This window comes from Heloderma suspectum, chromosome 1 (genome assembly GCF_057233095.1).
Source record: "Heloderma suspectum isolate Gila_16-S chromosome 1, 16-S_ref, whole genome shotgun sequence".
Classification (NCBI taxonomy): Eukaryota; Metazoa; Chordata; class Lepidosauria; order Squamata; family Helodermatidae; genus Heloderma; species Heloderma suspectum.
Window position 1 is genome coordinate 305,973,952 of NC_139458.1, and position 15,817 is coordinate 305,989,768.

General features: G+C 43.9%; 1 protein-coding gene across 5 annotated transcripts in view; it reads right to left on the bottom strand.

The window, feature by feature from the left end:
• RARS2 (arginyl-tRNA synthetase 2, mitochondrial) overlaps positions 1-15,817 on the bottom strand; it is a 44,452-nt gene that overhangs the window by 17,595 nt on the left and 11,040 nt on the right. For 4 of the 5 annotated variants that reach the window (XM_084827068.1, XM_084827067.1, XM_084827069.1 and 1 more), the window contains exons 4-12: positions 11,553-11,636; positions 10,606-10,703; positions 9,831-9,886; positions 9,035-9,118; positions 6,268-6,344; positions 5,785-5,943; positions 3,951-4,057; positions 2,467-2,553; positions 1,838-1,898 (exon numbers count right to left, since the gene is read on the bottom strand). In XM_084827068.1, coding sequence (XP_084683194.1) covers positions 1,838-1,898; positions 2,467-2,553; positions 3,951-4,057; positions 5,785-5,943; positions 6,268-6,344; positions 9,035-9,118; positions 9,831-9,886; positions 10,606-10,703; positions 11,553-11,636 — 813 coding nt within the window. Of the gene's footprint in view, positions 1-1,837; positions 1,899-2,466; positions 2,554-3,950; positions 4,058-5,784; positions 5,944-6,267; positions 6,345-9,034; positions 9,119-9,830; positions 9,887-10,605; positions 10,704-11,552; positions 11,637-14,577; positions 14,670-15,817 lie in introns of all 5 variants that reach the window. The other variant, XM_084827071.1, reaches the window with a different exon arrangement.

The following is a 15,817-nucleotide window of genomic DNA, read 5'->3' on the forward strand; positions in this document are numbered from 1 at the left end:
GAGGAAGGCCTCCACTCACAGAAGGTCCCTGCACCCGATTTTGGGGGATCCACACCTCCCCACAAAACCACACCTCCCCCCATTCAGCAGGGTCTCCTGATTCTCTGTGTGGCATTTTCAGGGTGCTGGAGGAGCTGCCAGGGGAAGAAGGGGGCAGGAAGGTCACTTCCATCAGTGCAGTTGATCCAGCATAAATCTGGATCCAACCCTATGTGTATATTTACCCGTAACTCAGGTGGCAAAACCATTGTTCTGGTTGTGGAGGCATGTATGAATTTATGAAGCTGAGTGGACAGAAGACAAGAGTAGACAAGCAGCTCTAAAGAGCTAGAGTAGACAAGCAGGTTTGCCTGCTAGGGTAGGGGCTGGAGTAACATATGTCCTTTTGATTCAATGGGTCTGCTCTAAGCACGACTAGCTCTGGATTCAACCTTAGATGTCTGGAAGCTCAAACCATGGTTTGGGGGTTCTAAACTGTGGCCAGTGCAAACCATGGCTTGGCAAGATGTCTGAACTGAGCCCCTGGCTGCATTTACATGGCACAAGAAGCCAGTCAATGAGCCAGTGTGCTGGTGCATGTTGCTCAGCGGTTTGTTTAGCATTACCAGGAACTCTGGCTTGTCTCTCCCTCAGCAAGCCAGTGCTGTAAGCCAAGAACAAACCATGGCTTATGACTCTGGCTTGTCTGGGGAAAGACAAGCCAGTTCCCGGTTCGCACATCAGTTTATTTATTTATAACGTTTATATACCATGTATATCATGATAAACAAACTGTAGATGGAAGGTGTGTGATTTGTTTAGCCGCTCCCACATGCAGAGGGAGCCACATGAGAGTGATTGGGCAATGTGAGCTAGCATGCTAGCTTGTCCTTGAAAAGCCAGAAATCTTTAGATTTTGGGCTTAGGATGCTATGGCAATGTAGCCAATATGTCCCATCTATGAGCAAGTATTTTGAAAATCAGGTTAAAAGTGACACACACAGAGGAGAGAAATGGAGGTACTTCTAGGTTACGCAGCAGGACTCGTGCCTAGACTTTCAAATGGTAATTCTGCTTGAACAAGTGGAGACTGGGGAAGTTTTGCAAAATCAGGGGTGGCGGGGAGAAGCAAATACAGAAGGGGCTAGTTGGCACATCTGGGTCATGCTCCAAGTAGAAGCAGCTCTGCAGAACTAGACATGATGGGAGAGGCATAGCTGCCCCCCCAAAACAACTGCCCTAAGTCTCCTCACCCTCTCTTCCCTGGAACATTTAATAAAGTAGTGCTGTGATGTCACTGTGCTGCCTGTTTCCCCAGCCTACAAGCAGCAGCCGATTAAGTGGAGTGAGGGCAGGGAAATGCAGAGCGCACACGATGCCACATCACACATGTTGCTTCACTAGGCATTACTGGGGGAGGGGAAAGGATTGAAAAGAGACAGGTTGCTAGTTTGACTGTAGACACACATTTATTTATTTATTTATTCATTTATTTAATATCTGTAATATTTATATACTGCTAAATATAATAAAATCCCTAAGTGGTTTATATATAACCACACATCTCCCAAGACATCAAGCTCAGGTCTAAGAAAAGCTCCTGGGAGCTCTTTTGATGCCTGCAATCGCATGTTGCTGGCTTGAATACATAAGGGAATGTTACTGTCTTCATCCTCTGAACCAGGGGTGGGCACCTTGTGGAGCTCCAGATGTTCTAGCCTAAAGCTCCCATCAGCTCAAGCCAGCATAACCAATTGTGATGGATGATGGGAGTTGTAGGCCAAAACATCTGGAGAGCCACCAGTTGCCCACCCCTGTCCTGAACAAAGCAGTCTGTAGGGGATCCAGGATTACTTACCACATAAATCATGGTGTCAGGATTCTGTTTATCCATTCGGTCTATAGCAGCAGCAAGATCTCTGGAAAAGAAATATGAGAAAGACCAAATAAAAAAATTTCCAAAAGGAAATGTACTTTTACCATTTTGTTGTAAATCCATTTGCAATTATGATTACCCACCAGTTAATATTCTGTCATGTTATACTAAATGAGGCTAAGGGTGCAATCCTATGCATGTTTAGACAGAAGACCATTCCCAGCATTCACCAGCCAGCATGACATCTTAAGAGTGTTAACAGCCAGGATATTTTCTGTTGTGGCACCCAGGTTGTGCAGCTCCCTCTCCAGAGGGGTTTGGTTGGCTCCCTCTCTTTTTAAAGTTTCAGGCAAGCTACTTTTTATTTCACCAAGCTTTTAGTGTGGATTAAAGTTCTGTCTCCCTGCTTTTATGTTGAACTGTTCTATCTTGCTCTTGAGTTTAATAAACCACATTGCCCTTAGTAATTTGAACTGTTTCTACTGTATTTTATTGGATTTTTAATGAACTTTGCAAGCTGCTTTGAGTTTATTATAAAAAGAAAAGTGGGGTATATTTTTTAAAAAATAAAATAAAGAGATACTACTAAACAATCAAACAAAAATACCTGCCTTGTTAGGTAGAGCGAGGTTCCATCACTACGCATTACTGCAGACTGGTCTCCTTTTTCAGAAAGATAAACTATGCCTGTTCCTTCCCTAAAATTGTGAAAGAAAGGACTGAAGCAACTAAATATTCATTTTCTTAGGCTGCAATCCTATACTCAGTTACCTGGGAGTAAGTCCCATTCAACTCAATGGGTCTTGCTTCGGAGTAGACATAATTTACACCGTTAGTATCCATTTATTCAGCTATGCTACTTTCTCAGTAAAATATAGATTAAATTCTTTTAATCTCAAACACTTCAGGAATTAAGATGATTTACAATTGTGAAAAACAACCTTCACAAATATGAGGTAACTACTCACTTTCTACAGCACCTCATTGTATCCCCACTGCATCCCCAATTCATTCAGACACCTCATCAACTCCCTATATGCCAAGGCCATTAGATGAAGTCACATTTCGATGATATTCACATTTCCCACTCTTAACCAGCCCCCCTGCCTTTAGATTGCCAACATTAAGAACCCAGCGTAGTCTTCAATTCATAAAGTCCCTCAATACCACCTCCTTGCTTGGTCTTTTCTCTGGTTTGCTCATAACATTAAATCATCATTTAGCATTACATGCTCAAACTGAGCACTCCCTGTCCCCTCTCCTCCTTCTGTATGGCTGGGAGGACGAATAAACATATTTTAGTTTTGCTTTCCCCAACTCCTGGCTTGTCATTACATACAAACCAGGAATTGTGGTTTAAAATGAACTGTTTTTTTAAACAAGCCATTTTCATAACCAGTGAGTTGAAGTTGGCTTGATAAGCAATTAGCTAGAATTTATTTTAAACCATGATTCCTGGTTCGTACATAATAAGCCAAGCATCAGGGAAAGTGAAATTGAATTGAGCAGGGGGTTGGACTTGATGGTCTTATAGGCTCCTTCGAATCCTACTATTCTATGATTCTATGAATCATGGTTTATTCTTCCTTCTGGCTGCGCAGGAGGAGAGGAGGAGTGCTCAAGCCCAAGGCTTCCCTCAGGTTCACACAGCCAACACTTAATCATGGTTTAGCATTACGTGTGAACCAGCCACAAAGTGAATGCACAAAAACAACTGCCAAGTTTTCTTTCCTTCTTTGCAGGCTGGCCAACCTACATCAAAGATAGCATACAAAACTATGAGAGGCTGACTGCTTACCGTTCATTTCATACCTTTAAGACTTGTAAACCTAAGGCTCTGTTTATGTATATGTCAGAATACTACCATACTACTGTAGTTTTCCAAATGAGCCTGGCAAGAGAAACTTTTACATTAAAAAACCCCTCAATGTTCAGATAAAGAGGAATGCTTAGTATCAAAGTGACATTGCTCCGACCCAACAAAAAATATTTTAGAATAAGTAGGTGTCCCAGAAACATGGAAGCTCTACAATCTATTGGAGAAGAGATAATAGAATTTGGTTCAAAAGTTGTAAACAGAACAACCTGTTCATACTTTGTTTTCTTAAGGAGGCCTTTCTTGTCCAACATCTTTAGAACTTCCTGGCTTTTCTCTTGATAGAATGATTCCCCAGAATATTCATCAAAGCAGACTCCCAGACGCTGAAGAGTCCCACCAAGATGAAAGGAAGACAGTGTTATTGTGAGGCAACAACTGCCTGTTTCTGTAACCATCTCTTGACAAATATGGGATTCTGAAGTAGGTCAGGCAGATTGCGCATGCGAAAATATTTTTTAAGAATGAAGGGATACTTTTAAAAGGCTGGGAAGATGTTCAGCAGATTTAATCTGTTTCATTATGGAGTATTTTTAATATGTCGTATAGGAAGGTTGTGGTTATTAGTCTGGCTCAGTTTCCAATGTGGATATCATTGTCGCGCTGATGCAGATAATTTTCCAAAACGTTCCTTATGTCTAATTTTACCCTATTTATCTTCCATCAAAATAACTGGGGGTGAGATGTGCAAGCTAGACAGAGAAAACAACACACCAGAATGTGTATCAGAGCGTGGGTGTCTCTCAACACTGTATTTAAGACAGTAACCAAATGCAAACTCTGCGGCTTAAACATGAGCCACTTTTTTTCTCTCCCCCACTTCACCTTTTTGCTTTGTTTACCATCTTGCCTGATAAAGAGTTCTGGAGAACATGAAAGCTTGCATAGTATTTTGTGACCTTTGACTTGGCCTAATAAAGCTACTATGGTGATACGACATTTTGGAAATTGTCTTTGGGAACTTTTCTTCTGACATGAAACTCAAGTCAGCAAATGTAGGTGGGGTTCCCATGTGGTCACTCCTCCAGGCACTAACCAGACCTAAACCTGCAAAGTGTTTGCACCATGTGCCCTCAGACCAGAATTCCAGAAATGAGACGCCTTGGATAAAACACTAATGCATGGATACAGATCTCCTTTGGTACTTGTTACTATACTACACTTGATCTTAGCCAATAGGCCAAGAAGCAATGTCTTCTGTCTAGCAAATCTGAGAACGTACCAATTTATTTAATTCCAAATGCTGCATGACAACAAAAGTATATAAGACTTGACCAACTCCAGATTCACTCTGTTTTGGCACTTTACTAAATTATGGCAGTCTGCAGAACAGAAAAGCTGGTCTTACTGGCTTGGATCCAGAGTTCCCATAAGCAGAATTACATGCACAGGATGCTCCTGCCAGACAAAGGCTATGTGTGTGTACATAGGCAATTTTCACTTCCCCCTGCAAAGCCTGAAAAATCTGTTCTGGAAGGTTGGGGGACCCTACAGAACAGCATAAAAGGTGAGTGGGGGGGGGGGGCTGCAAGGGGAATTGGTGAAAATCCCCTCTCCCCTCTTTCTTCAGCAAGAGTTTCTGCAAATGGAATGAGCCCTTCCATTTGTGGGAGGGCGACTGTGGGTCCAACCATTATGTTTGGAAAGATTCCCTGCACCTCTCCCACCAAAACATTACTGTGGAGAACTGATTTATCATCTTTCCCCTGACTAGTGGAATGAGAGGTTCAGAGGGCGAAATCCAACACTGCACGAGCAGAACTTCACTCTTCTAACAGATTTCCCCCTTCTCTCCTCCCTGCTGCAGCCCCTCCAAATCTGCTCCAAAGGGTCCCCCAACTCTCCAGAGCAGATTTTGAGGGTCCAACAACATCACCCCCTCCCAGTTCTGCTGCCGGAAGTTGTTCTGTCAGTAGGAGGGTTTCACTGGATACCACCCAGAGAATACAGCAGATACAATACAAATAATGAAGTCTTTTTGGGGAGTGGGTCTCTGTCCCCTGAATTTAACTGATAGCGTATGAATGCTGAAATAAGGGGTCCAAGTCGGCACCTTGTATGTCCGGATATATTCATCAATGCTGACATCTCTGAAATGTTTCCACAGTGACATTGCTTGTTCTTCATGTGCCTCCAATTTTCTAAAGAAATCCTGTGCCAGCTTTTTAATATTTTCCTCCTCTTCTGATGCTTTGTTGACTTGTACATAGATCTGTACAAGACCAATAAAAAGTACAGGTTAGTGTAAGTTAAACAACTCTCCCCACCAAGACAGAAGAAAGGGCCATAGGGCCACATGCTTGCCATCCAGAATGTCTCTGGTCCACCATTGCTCCACTATGAAGCTTAAGGAAGTCTGCCCTTTGGGCTAGAGGGCTGGTGATAAAAAAATAAAAAAATAGAATACAAAAATAAAAATAAAAAGCAAGAGTTTTGAGGCTCAGTGATTTTAAGGCTCATGGCCACTCACAGCGGAACGCACACTGACTAACTTCAGTGAAGTTCTGCTTGACTATTTAACTGTATATTAACATACCTCAAAAAGATGCTGTAAAGGGTTAGATTTTAGTTTTTCTTCAGAGCCAAACCGCTGGAAGCCAGCTCCCAACAGACCTGGAATAAGTAACTATTTAATAGCTAATAAAATACTTGTTACAAGGTACATATTGCAGATTGGTAACACCGTCCTTTTTGCGGGTATGCCAATAAAATCTCATCAACGTTTTAAGCAGATATCAAAGTTAGAATGACCAAGAACACACTGTTGCCTGCTACAATTTCAGACACTAAGAAAATCAACTGAAGCACTGACTACCAGGGATGTTCCACAGGTAAAGAGTTTAAAATACAGCCACAGTCCATCGAAGTCCAGAATTGGATCCAGGATTTGCCTTCTGCGAGAAGAAGAGCTCTGCTCATGGAAGGCCCCTCTGCCTGATTTTGGGGGATCTCCCTTCCCCAGCACAGCTCACACCATTTAGTAGGGTCTCCTGCTTCTCCATGTAGCATTTCCAGGGGACTGGAGGGGCTAGGGAAGTCCATTTCCGCCAGCACAGCTGATCCAGCTTAAATCTGGATCCAACCCCCAGTAGCCTGTGTACTTCAGGTGCTGACTACATTCCCAACATTATGTGTTCTCCCAACATCCACATGTTACTGTGCATCAGGGAATCCTCTGTCAGGGCTGGGGAGAGAGTAGATCTTCAGGTTTCAACTCCCAGCATTCCTGACCATTAGCCATGCTGGCAGGGGCTTCTGGGAGTTGAAGCCCAAAATATCTGTTGATCTACCTTCTGCCCATCCCTGGCCCACATGTAGGTGCCTGTGCATGTAGGTTTCTACACCACTCCACCCTGCACAATCTTGTCAGTCTCCCCAGTGCAGACATCCCTAAACACATGGATGTGGAGGAGCAGGGCCAAGGACCTGCACAATGTGAGGGGCTGGGCCCACTGCCCTGTCAATACATGGAACCCCCTTCACATGAATAACATGTGAAGGGGTCTCATGAGGTCGCTGACTAACAGAATCTATGCCTTGAATGTCATTCTTTGGACATCAATAGGCTTACTCCACCCTTCGCCAACCTAGTGCCTTCCAGATGTTTTGGACTCCAACTCCCATTATCCCCAGCCAGCACAGCCAATGGTCAGGGATTATGGGAGTTGCAGTCCAAAACTTCTGGAGGGTACCAGGTTGGCTAACTCTATGGCTGCCTAGGGGGGTGGAAGGCAGGAAAGGCTGATGTTTACCTCAGGCAGTATTAAGCCTTTTGCCCATGTCCAGTTGCTCAGTCTTATCACTAAGCAGTAGTTTCTACTATTTTGCAGGGGAGAGAGATGAGAGAACAGTTACCACATGCACTATAGTCTCTTTCCAAAACTGTCAAAGCATGAGGATCATCAGACAAATCCCCCCACTTCCTTTCTCCCCCCCCCTTTTTCTCTTCCTTTCTTCTTTCTTTTCCTCCTCCTCCTTCCTTTTGTTAGGCATTCCTGGATGAAACAGGAAATGATGGCTTAAATGGCACTTCCTGGTTTGACAGCTGGTGCCACAAAGGGGCTGAGTGCTGCAGGCAAAGGGCTTGTTCCAATCTCAGTTTATTACGCTGAGATATGAACACAACCGATGCATGTCTGAACACAACCAATGAGGAAACAAGCTGACATCGATGGAATAAAAATAAAAATAGGGCTTAACTCCATTCAGATTAATGCCAGTAGGAAAATAATTGCTTTGTGGCTCAGAGGTTGCCTGCCTGCCAGCTTTCAGAAGGATACGATTTAAAGCCATCTGTCCTAAGGCTGTTATAATGGAAATCATGACAGATCATTAATTGCAGCAATGCATCTGGGAAGAATTGCTATTAAAAACAAAATGGAATGCTGATGTTTTGAATCATGCTTGCATTTTTACAAAAGCTGTTCAACTAAATCAAACGAGGCTAAAGCAAATATCAGGCGTTTTTCACTTGGGGATAAATGTTATTTTCGTAGCATGAACCAAAGTTTACTATTTGCACGGTTTTATGTTCCTCAGCCCATTGCTTAGGAACCTGTTCAGGTCTCACTACCAAGAGAAGCTGTAGTTCCAAGAAGAAGAGACACGCATGCACAGGAAGCCACTGCACCCGACCCCCTTCGTCTGTTGTGGCAAAAAACAACAAACATGGCTCTGGAAGTTGTGACTGGAGATGAAAAAATGAATTTTCACACAAAGGCAAAGCCAGTTTTCAGTGTAATCAAGCACCCATAGGATTCAGGTAAAGGCATAATGGCTGGAAGCATGCAGAAAGGAAAACTTGAATTTCTCCCTTGAACAGCTGATCTATGTATCCTATCACAAGCTGCTTTTAAAAGTCCCCTCAGTTTCAAAACCCGTTTATCAAGCAACATGGGAAGCTGCTGTTCAAGAAAGGCCACCAAATTTGAGGAAGAAACTGCACAGTTCTTTGTGGGTTCCATCCAACACCATTTTCCATAATGACCAGGTATGTCAGCCTCCCCCAACCAGGTGCTCTCCAGATGTGTTGGACTACAACCCCCAGCACCCCAGCTTGATGCTGGGAGTTGTAGTCCAACACATCTGCAGAGCACCAAGTTGGGGAAAGCTGATATACCCAATACAGATGGAGGGCATATTTATGCAAGGTCTTACTTTAGCCCATATGAGATCAACTCACCAACATCCAGAACACACTTTTTAAAGAAGTCTTAAGAAGGTTTGCTATGACTGAGTTTGAGAAAGCCCAGACTTAGATTAGATGATTCCAATCATGAGACAGAATTAAAAAAAATACATACCAAACTGCATGCCCCAATCTCCAAGGTAATTCATTCTTGTAACATGATGTCCAATTGCTTCTGTGAGATTTGCTATGAAATTTCCTGAAAATAAACCGCAGTAATTATTGATCCCAGCTGTATGCTTTTCCCAAATGCTCCTTTTTATATAACCTGAATTCCCTTTTTCTCCACTGCTTACAACAAATATGATGGCTTCATAAAGAGAGTTTCCTGCTGCATTGCTAAAGAACTAGTCTGAATGTGCTTTTCAAGAAATATCATCTCTTCTTTTTGCAGCTAGTAAGAAACAATACGCATGCCACACATTAATTCACAATATGAAAACAACTCTCCATTCTCATTGTGATCCATCAGAAAAATGCAGTGACCTATGCCTCTAATCTTTGCAAATTTTATTATAATAATTTTTAATTATTAAATGGCTTGGGGCCAGATTATCTGAAGGATCGTCTCTTCCCATACCCTGCCTGGACCCTACAATCATCTTCAGAGGTCCTTCTCCAGAAGCCCTTCTCCAGGAGCCCCTGCCAAAGGAAGTGAGGAGGGTGGCTACCAAGAAAAGGGCCTTTTCAACCTATTAGAATGGGGCTGGAGGGAACTTCACAAAAGCTAATACACCAGATGATTTATGGGGGAGGAGGGGAAGGGAGCATGGCTATCTGGGGAACCCCAGACGGTAGGACTGGGATCCAGGAGGGCCAGATTTGGCTTGGGGGCCTCAGACATTCCTGTCTTAAAGCACTGGCATTATCGGGTTTCGTTCTTTTTAGACTGCAATTCAGTTATATCTTACCTATTATTGTAGAACGCAAATGACCTACATGAAATTTCTTTGCAATGTTGGGTGAACTGCAAAAAAAATATTAAGTTGCCATTTTAGTTTTTCTCCCCCTCTTCCAAAAAAGGCACACACATGCATGCCTACAAACACACAGCTGTCAAACCACAAAGCTTCAAACAAAAGAGTTTCTATGTTCATCTCATGTAATGAAAGTAATGAAAAGGAAAACATGACGGGCATGCTAACCCACGAAAACAACACTGAAAAGCCAAGCCATGGTTTAGGATCCTGGGAGAGAACCAACATTCTCAAATCAAAGGACTGATCATTTCTTTGGTGGTTACATCGCTCCAGTACTAAACACACTTTGGGGCAAAATTTTGGGTAGAAACATACCCCCTTCAAAGACTTCTATGCTGGCCCACAGCGCACTCAAGGTGAGGTAGAAGAATTCAAACACTGTCCTTGCACCTGTGTACTTTCCTATATTTTATCGAATTGGGCGATATAGTTTGTGTCATAACTGAAGTGGGACAAAGGGAGAATGCAGCCTGCATGCTCCAGAGGAAGGTGAGTGGGAATATTTCATACGTACATAAGTATTTTTTTAATGTTCAGTAAAGGCTGCCACATACCACAGAGGAAGAAAAAAAATAAAGACACACTCAGCCCAAGAAATCTATATTGGTTCATAGTTAAAGATATCCGCCTAACAAGCCTGCTGACTCCTGTGACACCTAAGGCATTTTAGTAACACGCTTCAAAACATCTACGCCCACGTACTTACCTAAACTCAATTAGAACCTCCCTTTTTGGCAATCCTGAGAAAAGTTCACTTTTTATTCCATACCGGGAACCATCCTCAAACACTTGCTGCAATATTGTCTTAGGAAGCAATATATAAATATATATGTATACAGAGAGAGAGAGAGAGAGAGAGAGATGTCTCAAAAACAGGTCAATATCTTTCAGCACTGTTAAAAAGCTCATACAGTCTACATTTTAAAAAGGGCTTCTTTGGCGTCACAGCAGGTTGCCAAACAGCTGCAGAAGGTTTGCAGACTGACAGTCAGCCTGAACTTACTTCACATTCTGTCCGTTTCTGAGTTCATCTGACCCTCTCTGGTGAACTGGGAAACCTACTATTTTTCTGTATATCCACTTATTCTATGCATTAGACACCTCATCCATATCCATACAACTACAGTAATGTTTTCCCAGGCTTTTAAGAATGGCTAATGTTATCGTTTTGAACTTAAAAGTAGTTTTGATTTTACTGTCACAATTATTTGAGTTGACTGTGTTGTTTTAATTCGTTGTGTTTACATGCTTTATTTTATTATTTTCTATTTTGTTATTATACTTCTATTGTATATTACTATAGTGCTAGCTGCCCGTGGAACATATATTTATACTGACAGTGTGGAATATAAATTTAAAAAGTAAGTAAGTAAGCAAGGGTGCAATCCTATGCATGTTTAGACAGAAAAAACGGCCTACAACTCCCAGCATACCCAAGCCATCATGGAAGTCTGGGGAATGCTGGGAGTTGTAGGACTTTTTTTTAATGTCTAAACATGAATAGGATTGCATCCGCAGTCAGTCAGTCAATCAATCAAATGCTGTAGAATGATATCCACCCAGAAACCCTCAAGTTGGATTTAGTATGTTGTTTTTATACATCCAGGAGCTACATTTTCATTGTTTTAATATGCATGAAACATCAGCTCTTACCTTTGCTAATAATTCTCGATTTATTGTGAAATTCACTATTCCTTCAACTGTGCTGATTTCGCTCAGTACTGTATCACATTTTAGCTAAAATAAAAATAAAGCACATAGACAACATAAAAGAGCAGCAACATAATCTGCACATGGTGTAATTATCAGTACTGCAAATCTACTATTCATGCTTGTAAAAGCAAATATTCTTAAACTGTAGTGGGTGTAGCTGTTTCTCCCATACAAGAAGGTTTTGAGAGAGTTCAGAAGAAGTTTGTGGTGCATTTCACTGTTTCTGAAAGATGAGAATGGCATGTCCTTTACACTGTTAACAACATCAACACGACTGCAAAAAGTTAGCACTTTTCAGCACCCATTCTGTGTCATCATCAATGAGCATTACGATCAGTAATTTAGGGCCCCGCTGTCATCACATCTCTATGAACACGTAGGGTTGGATCCAGATAAAGACACAAACAACTGGGCTGCTGGAAGTGGACTGCCCTGCTCCCTCCTCCCCACAGCCCTCCAGCCCCCGCCCCGCAATGCTACACAAAGGGGTGGGGGACCCTGCTGAATAGGTTATGCTGAATAGGGGTGGGGGGAATCCCTGAAAACTGGGTGGAGGTACCTTCTGTGAGTGGTACAGTATCTCCCCCCCACCCCCATTCACCATTCAGTAGGATTCCTCATCCCTCTGTGTAGCATTTTCAGGGGGCACCTGCCTTGGTGGGCGGAGACAGCCCACTTCCGTCAGCCCAGTTGTACATGCCTAAATTTGGATCTAACCCATAGAAATCAATGCAGCTGTGTTCAAGAGTGCTGTGTTAGTCATGTGACTGCTAACCCCAATTACACTTTCTTATTGATGATCCTAAAACCTTTGTAGAGAGTAGACCAGAAACAACTTGCATGAATTATGGTCACACTTATTTATGTTATTTATTTAAAACATTTCTTGGCTGGCTTTCAGGGCAGAAGCCCTCCCAAGGCAGCTTACAGCAATAAAATACATAAAAACAGTTAAAGTATTAAAAGCAATAAAACATAAAAACAATAAAAACAGCAATAAAAGGCAACAATAAAACCAGCAACAACAACGGCAGCAACAGCAATAATAGCAGTCATATCAAGAGAAGGCCATGGTAAAGTAATATGGCCTTCCTAAAAGCTTGCAATGATGGTGCATGGGGGACCTCCAATGGCAACTTGTTCTAAAGGTGTGGGGCCACTGAAGAGAAGGCCCTCTCATGTGTGTGGTCACCTACCTAACTGCTCTCAGAGGTGGGCGAATGAGAAGGGCCTCTCTTTCTGATCTGAAAGTGCAGCAGGCTGATATGGGTGAAGGCGGTCCTTCAAGTAACTTGGTCCCAAACTGTTTAAGGCTTTAAACATCAAAACCAGCACTTTGAATTGGGCTTTAGTTTCATCCAAAATGGCTTGGAGTTGTGAGGCCACCACACGCTCTAGCACCTTGCCCAAGAATGGCAAATATGACACAGGGCAGTAGTTCTCTGAAACCATAGGATCTCAATTTGATTTCTTCAACAAGAGCCTTACCACAGCTTCTTTCAAAGCTGCAGGGACATCACTGTCCCTCAAGAAAGCATTTATGACCTTGGAGGTCCAGATATCCAGGCCAGCTCTAGCAGGTTTCACAAGCCAGGATGGGCAAGGATCTAAGGGGCAAGTAGTAGGCCTCAGTCCTCCAAGCACTTTGTTCACATTCTCAGGTTATACAAGCCGAAAGGTATCCATAACCTGACTAGATGGTGCACCAGCCCCGTCCATATCAGACTCTGTCAAAACAATGGCATCCAAGTCGGCATGAATACGAGCGATTTTATCTGCAAAGTGTCTGGCAAATTGTTCACAGTGGGCCTTTGAGGGTTTAAGTTCTTGTGTTCCTAGGCCTACACCCAAGAGGCCTTTAACCACACAAAAGAGCTCCCCTGGATGACACTCAGCAGATGCAATGGTGGTGGAGAAGTAGGATTTCTTCACTGCCATCACCACCACAGAATAAGATCGCAAGTGGATTCTTACCTGTGTTTGATCATATTCATTCCGAGTCTTCCGCCATTTGCTCTCTAACCATCGACACAGTCATTTCATTGCCCTCAGCTCCTCGGAATACCAAGGAACTGTCATGGTTCTACAACTAGGTTGTGGATGTTTGGGAGCAATCATATCGATAGCCCAGGTCATTCATTCATTCATTCATTCATTTTCTTAATCGCCCATCTAGCCAGTCACCCGGCCACTCTGGGCAATGTACAACAGTACAATTTGAAACAGTACAATTACACATTAAAACATTGTTTAAAAATACCCTAACCCACCCCAAATGCCTGCCTGAACAACCAAGTTTTCAATGCGTAGAGGAAGCTCATTAAAGAGGGGGCATGGTGGAGTTCCCTAGGGAGGGAATTCCACAGAGTGCGGGCCAACACAGAGAAGGCCCTCTCCCTTGTCCTCACCAGCCTAGCTGTCCTGGCTGATGGGACAGAGAGAAGGCCATCAGAGGCTGATTTTGTTGAGCGGCCTGTCTGGTGTTGCTAGAGGCGCTCCTTGAGATAGGCTGGGCGGGAACTGTATAGGGGTTTAAAGGTCAAAACCAACACCTTGAATTTGGCCCGGAAAACAACTGGTAACCAGTGCAACGCCTTCAGCACCAGAGTGATGTGATCATGCTGTCTTTAATCAGGCGAGCCGCCGTATTCTGCGCCAGCTGCAGCTTCCGAACCGTCTTCAAGGGTAACTCCACATAGAGCGCATTACAGTAGTCTAAACAAGAGGAGACTAGGGCATGTACTACTGATGAGAGCAGATGGTCGGGAAGGTAGGGGCGCAGCCACTGTATCAGATGGAGTTGGTACAACGCTGTCTGGCTCACAGCTGACACCTGAGCCTCCATGGACAGCTGGGAGTCTAAAATGACCCCCAGGTTGCAGACCTGGTTTTTCAAGAGTAACCGTACCCCATTCAACACCAGGCCAACATCCCCCAACCTCCTCTTGTCTCCCACCAGAAGTACCTTGGTCTTGTCAGGGTTCAGCTTCAGCTTATTCCTCCCCATCCAGCCACTCACCATCTCCAGACATGTGGACAGGGATTCTACGGCCAACCCTGGTGAAGATTTGAACAAGAGGTAGAGCTGCGTGTCATCCGCATATTGATGACACCGCACCCCAAACCTCCTGATGATAGCCCGCAGCAGCTTCACATAGATGTTAAATAGCATTGGGGAGAGGATGGAACCCTGTGGCACCCCGCACGTGAGTGACCACGGGTTCGAAACCTCCTCTCCCACTGCTACCCTCTGGTACCTGCTGGAGAGGAAGGACCAGAACCACCGTAATACGATGTCTCCGATGCCCAACTTTTCCAGGCGGTCCAAGAGGATAGCATGGTCAACAGTATCAAAAGCTGCTGAGAGGTCGAGAAGAACAAGGAAGGCGCATTCACTCCTATCCAAAGCCCTCCTCATATCATCCACCAAGGCGACCAAGGCCATTTCTGTCCCATGCCCAGGCCTGAAGCCTGATTGAAATGGATCTAGATAATCAGCTTCTTCCAAGTGTACCTTCAACTGCATCGCCACCACCTGCTCAATGATCTTGCCCCAGAAATGGCAGATTCGAGACTCGAAGAAAAGTATTCAAAACTTGAGGATCCAAGGAGGGCTTCTTTAAGAGCGGTCTTATCACTGCCTCCTTGAGGGCTGATGGCATCACTCCCTCCTCAAGGGAGGCATTCACCACCGCCCTGATCCCCTCACCCAGTCTCTCTCTGCAGCCCATAATGAGCCAAGATGGGCAAGGATCAAGTAAGCAGGTGGTCGGCCGTACAGATGAAAGCACCTTGTCCACTTCATCAGAAGGAAGAAGCTGGAACCGATCCCACAAAACCGGTTTGCCACAGGCCGCCTCTGGCTCACTAACTGTATCTACAGCGCATGAAATAACACTCCTGATCCGATCAATTTTATCCGCAAAGTGCCTTGCCAAGGCCTCACAGGAGGCCTTAGAATGCTCAAGCGGTTCCAGAGCAACTGGACCGACGAGGCTCTGGACCACTTTGAACAGTCTCCTGGGACAGCACTCTGCAGACGCGATAGAGGCAGCATAATATTCCTTTTTTGCTGCCTTCATCACCACATGATAGGCGGAAGATACAGCTCTAGCCCACGTCTGATTGTCTTCGGAGCGAGACTTCCACCACCAGCGCTCTAGCCATCTCACCTCCTGTTTCAGAGCTCGTAACTGCGGATTAAA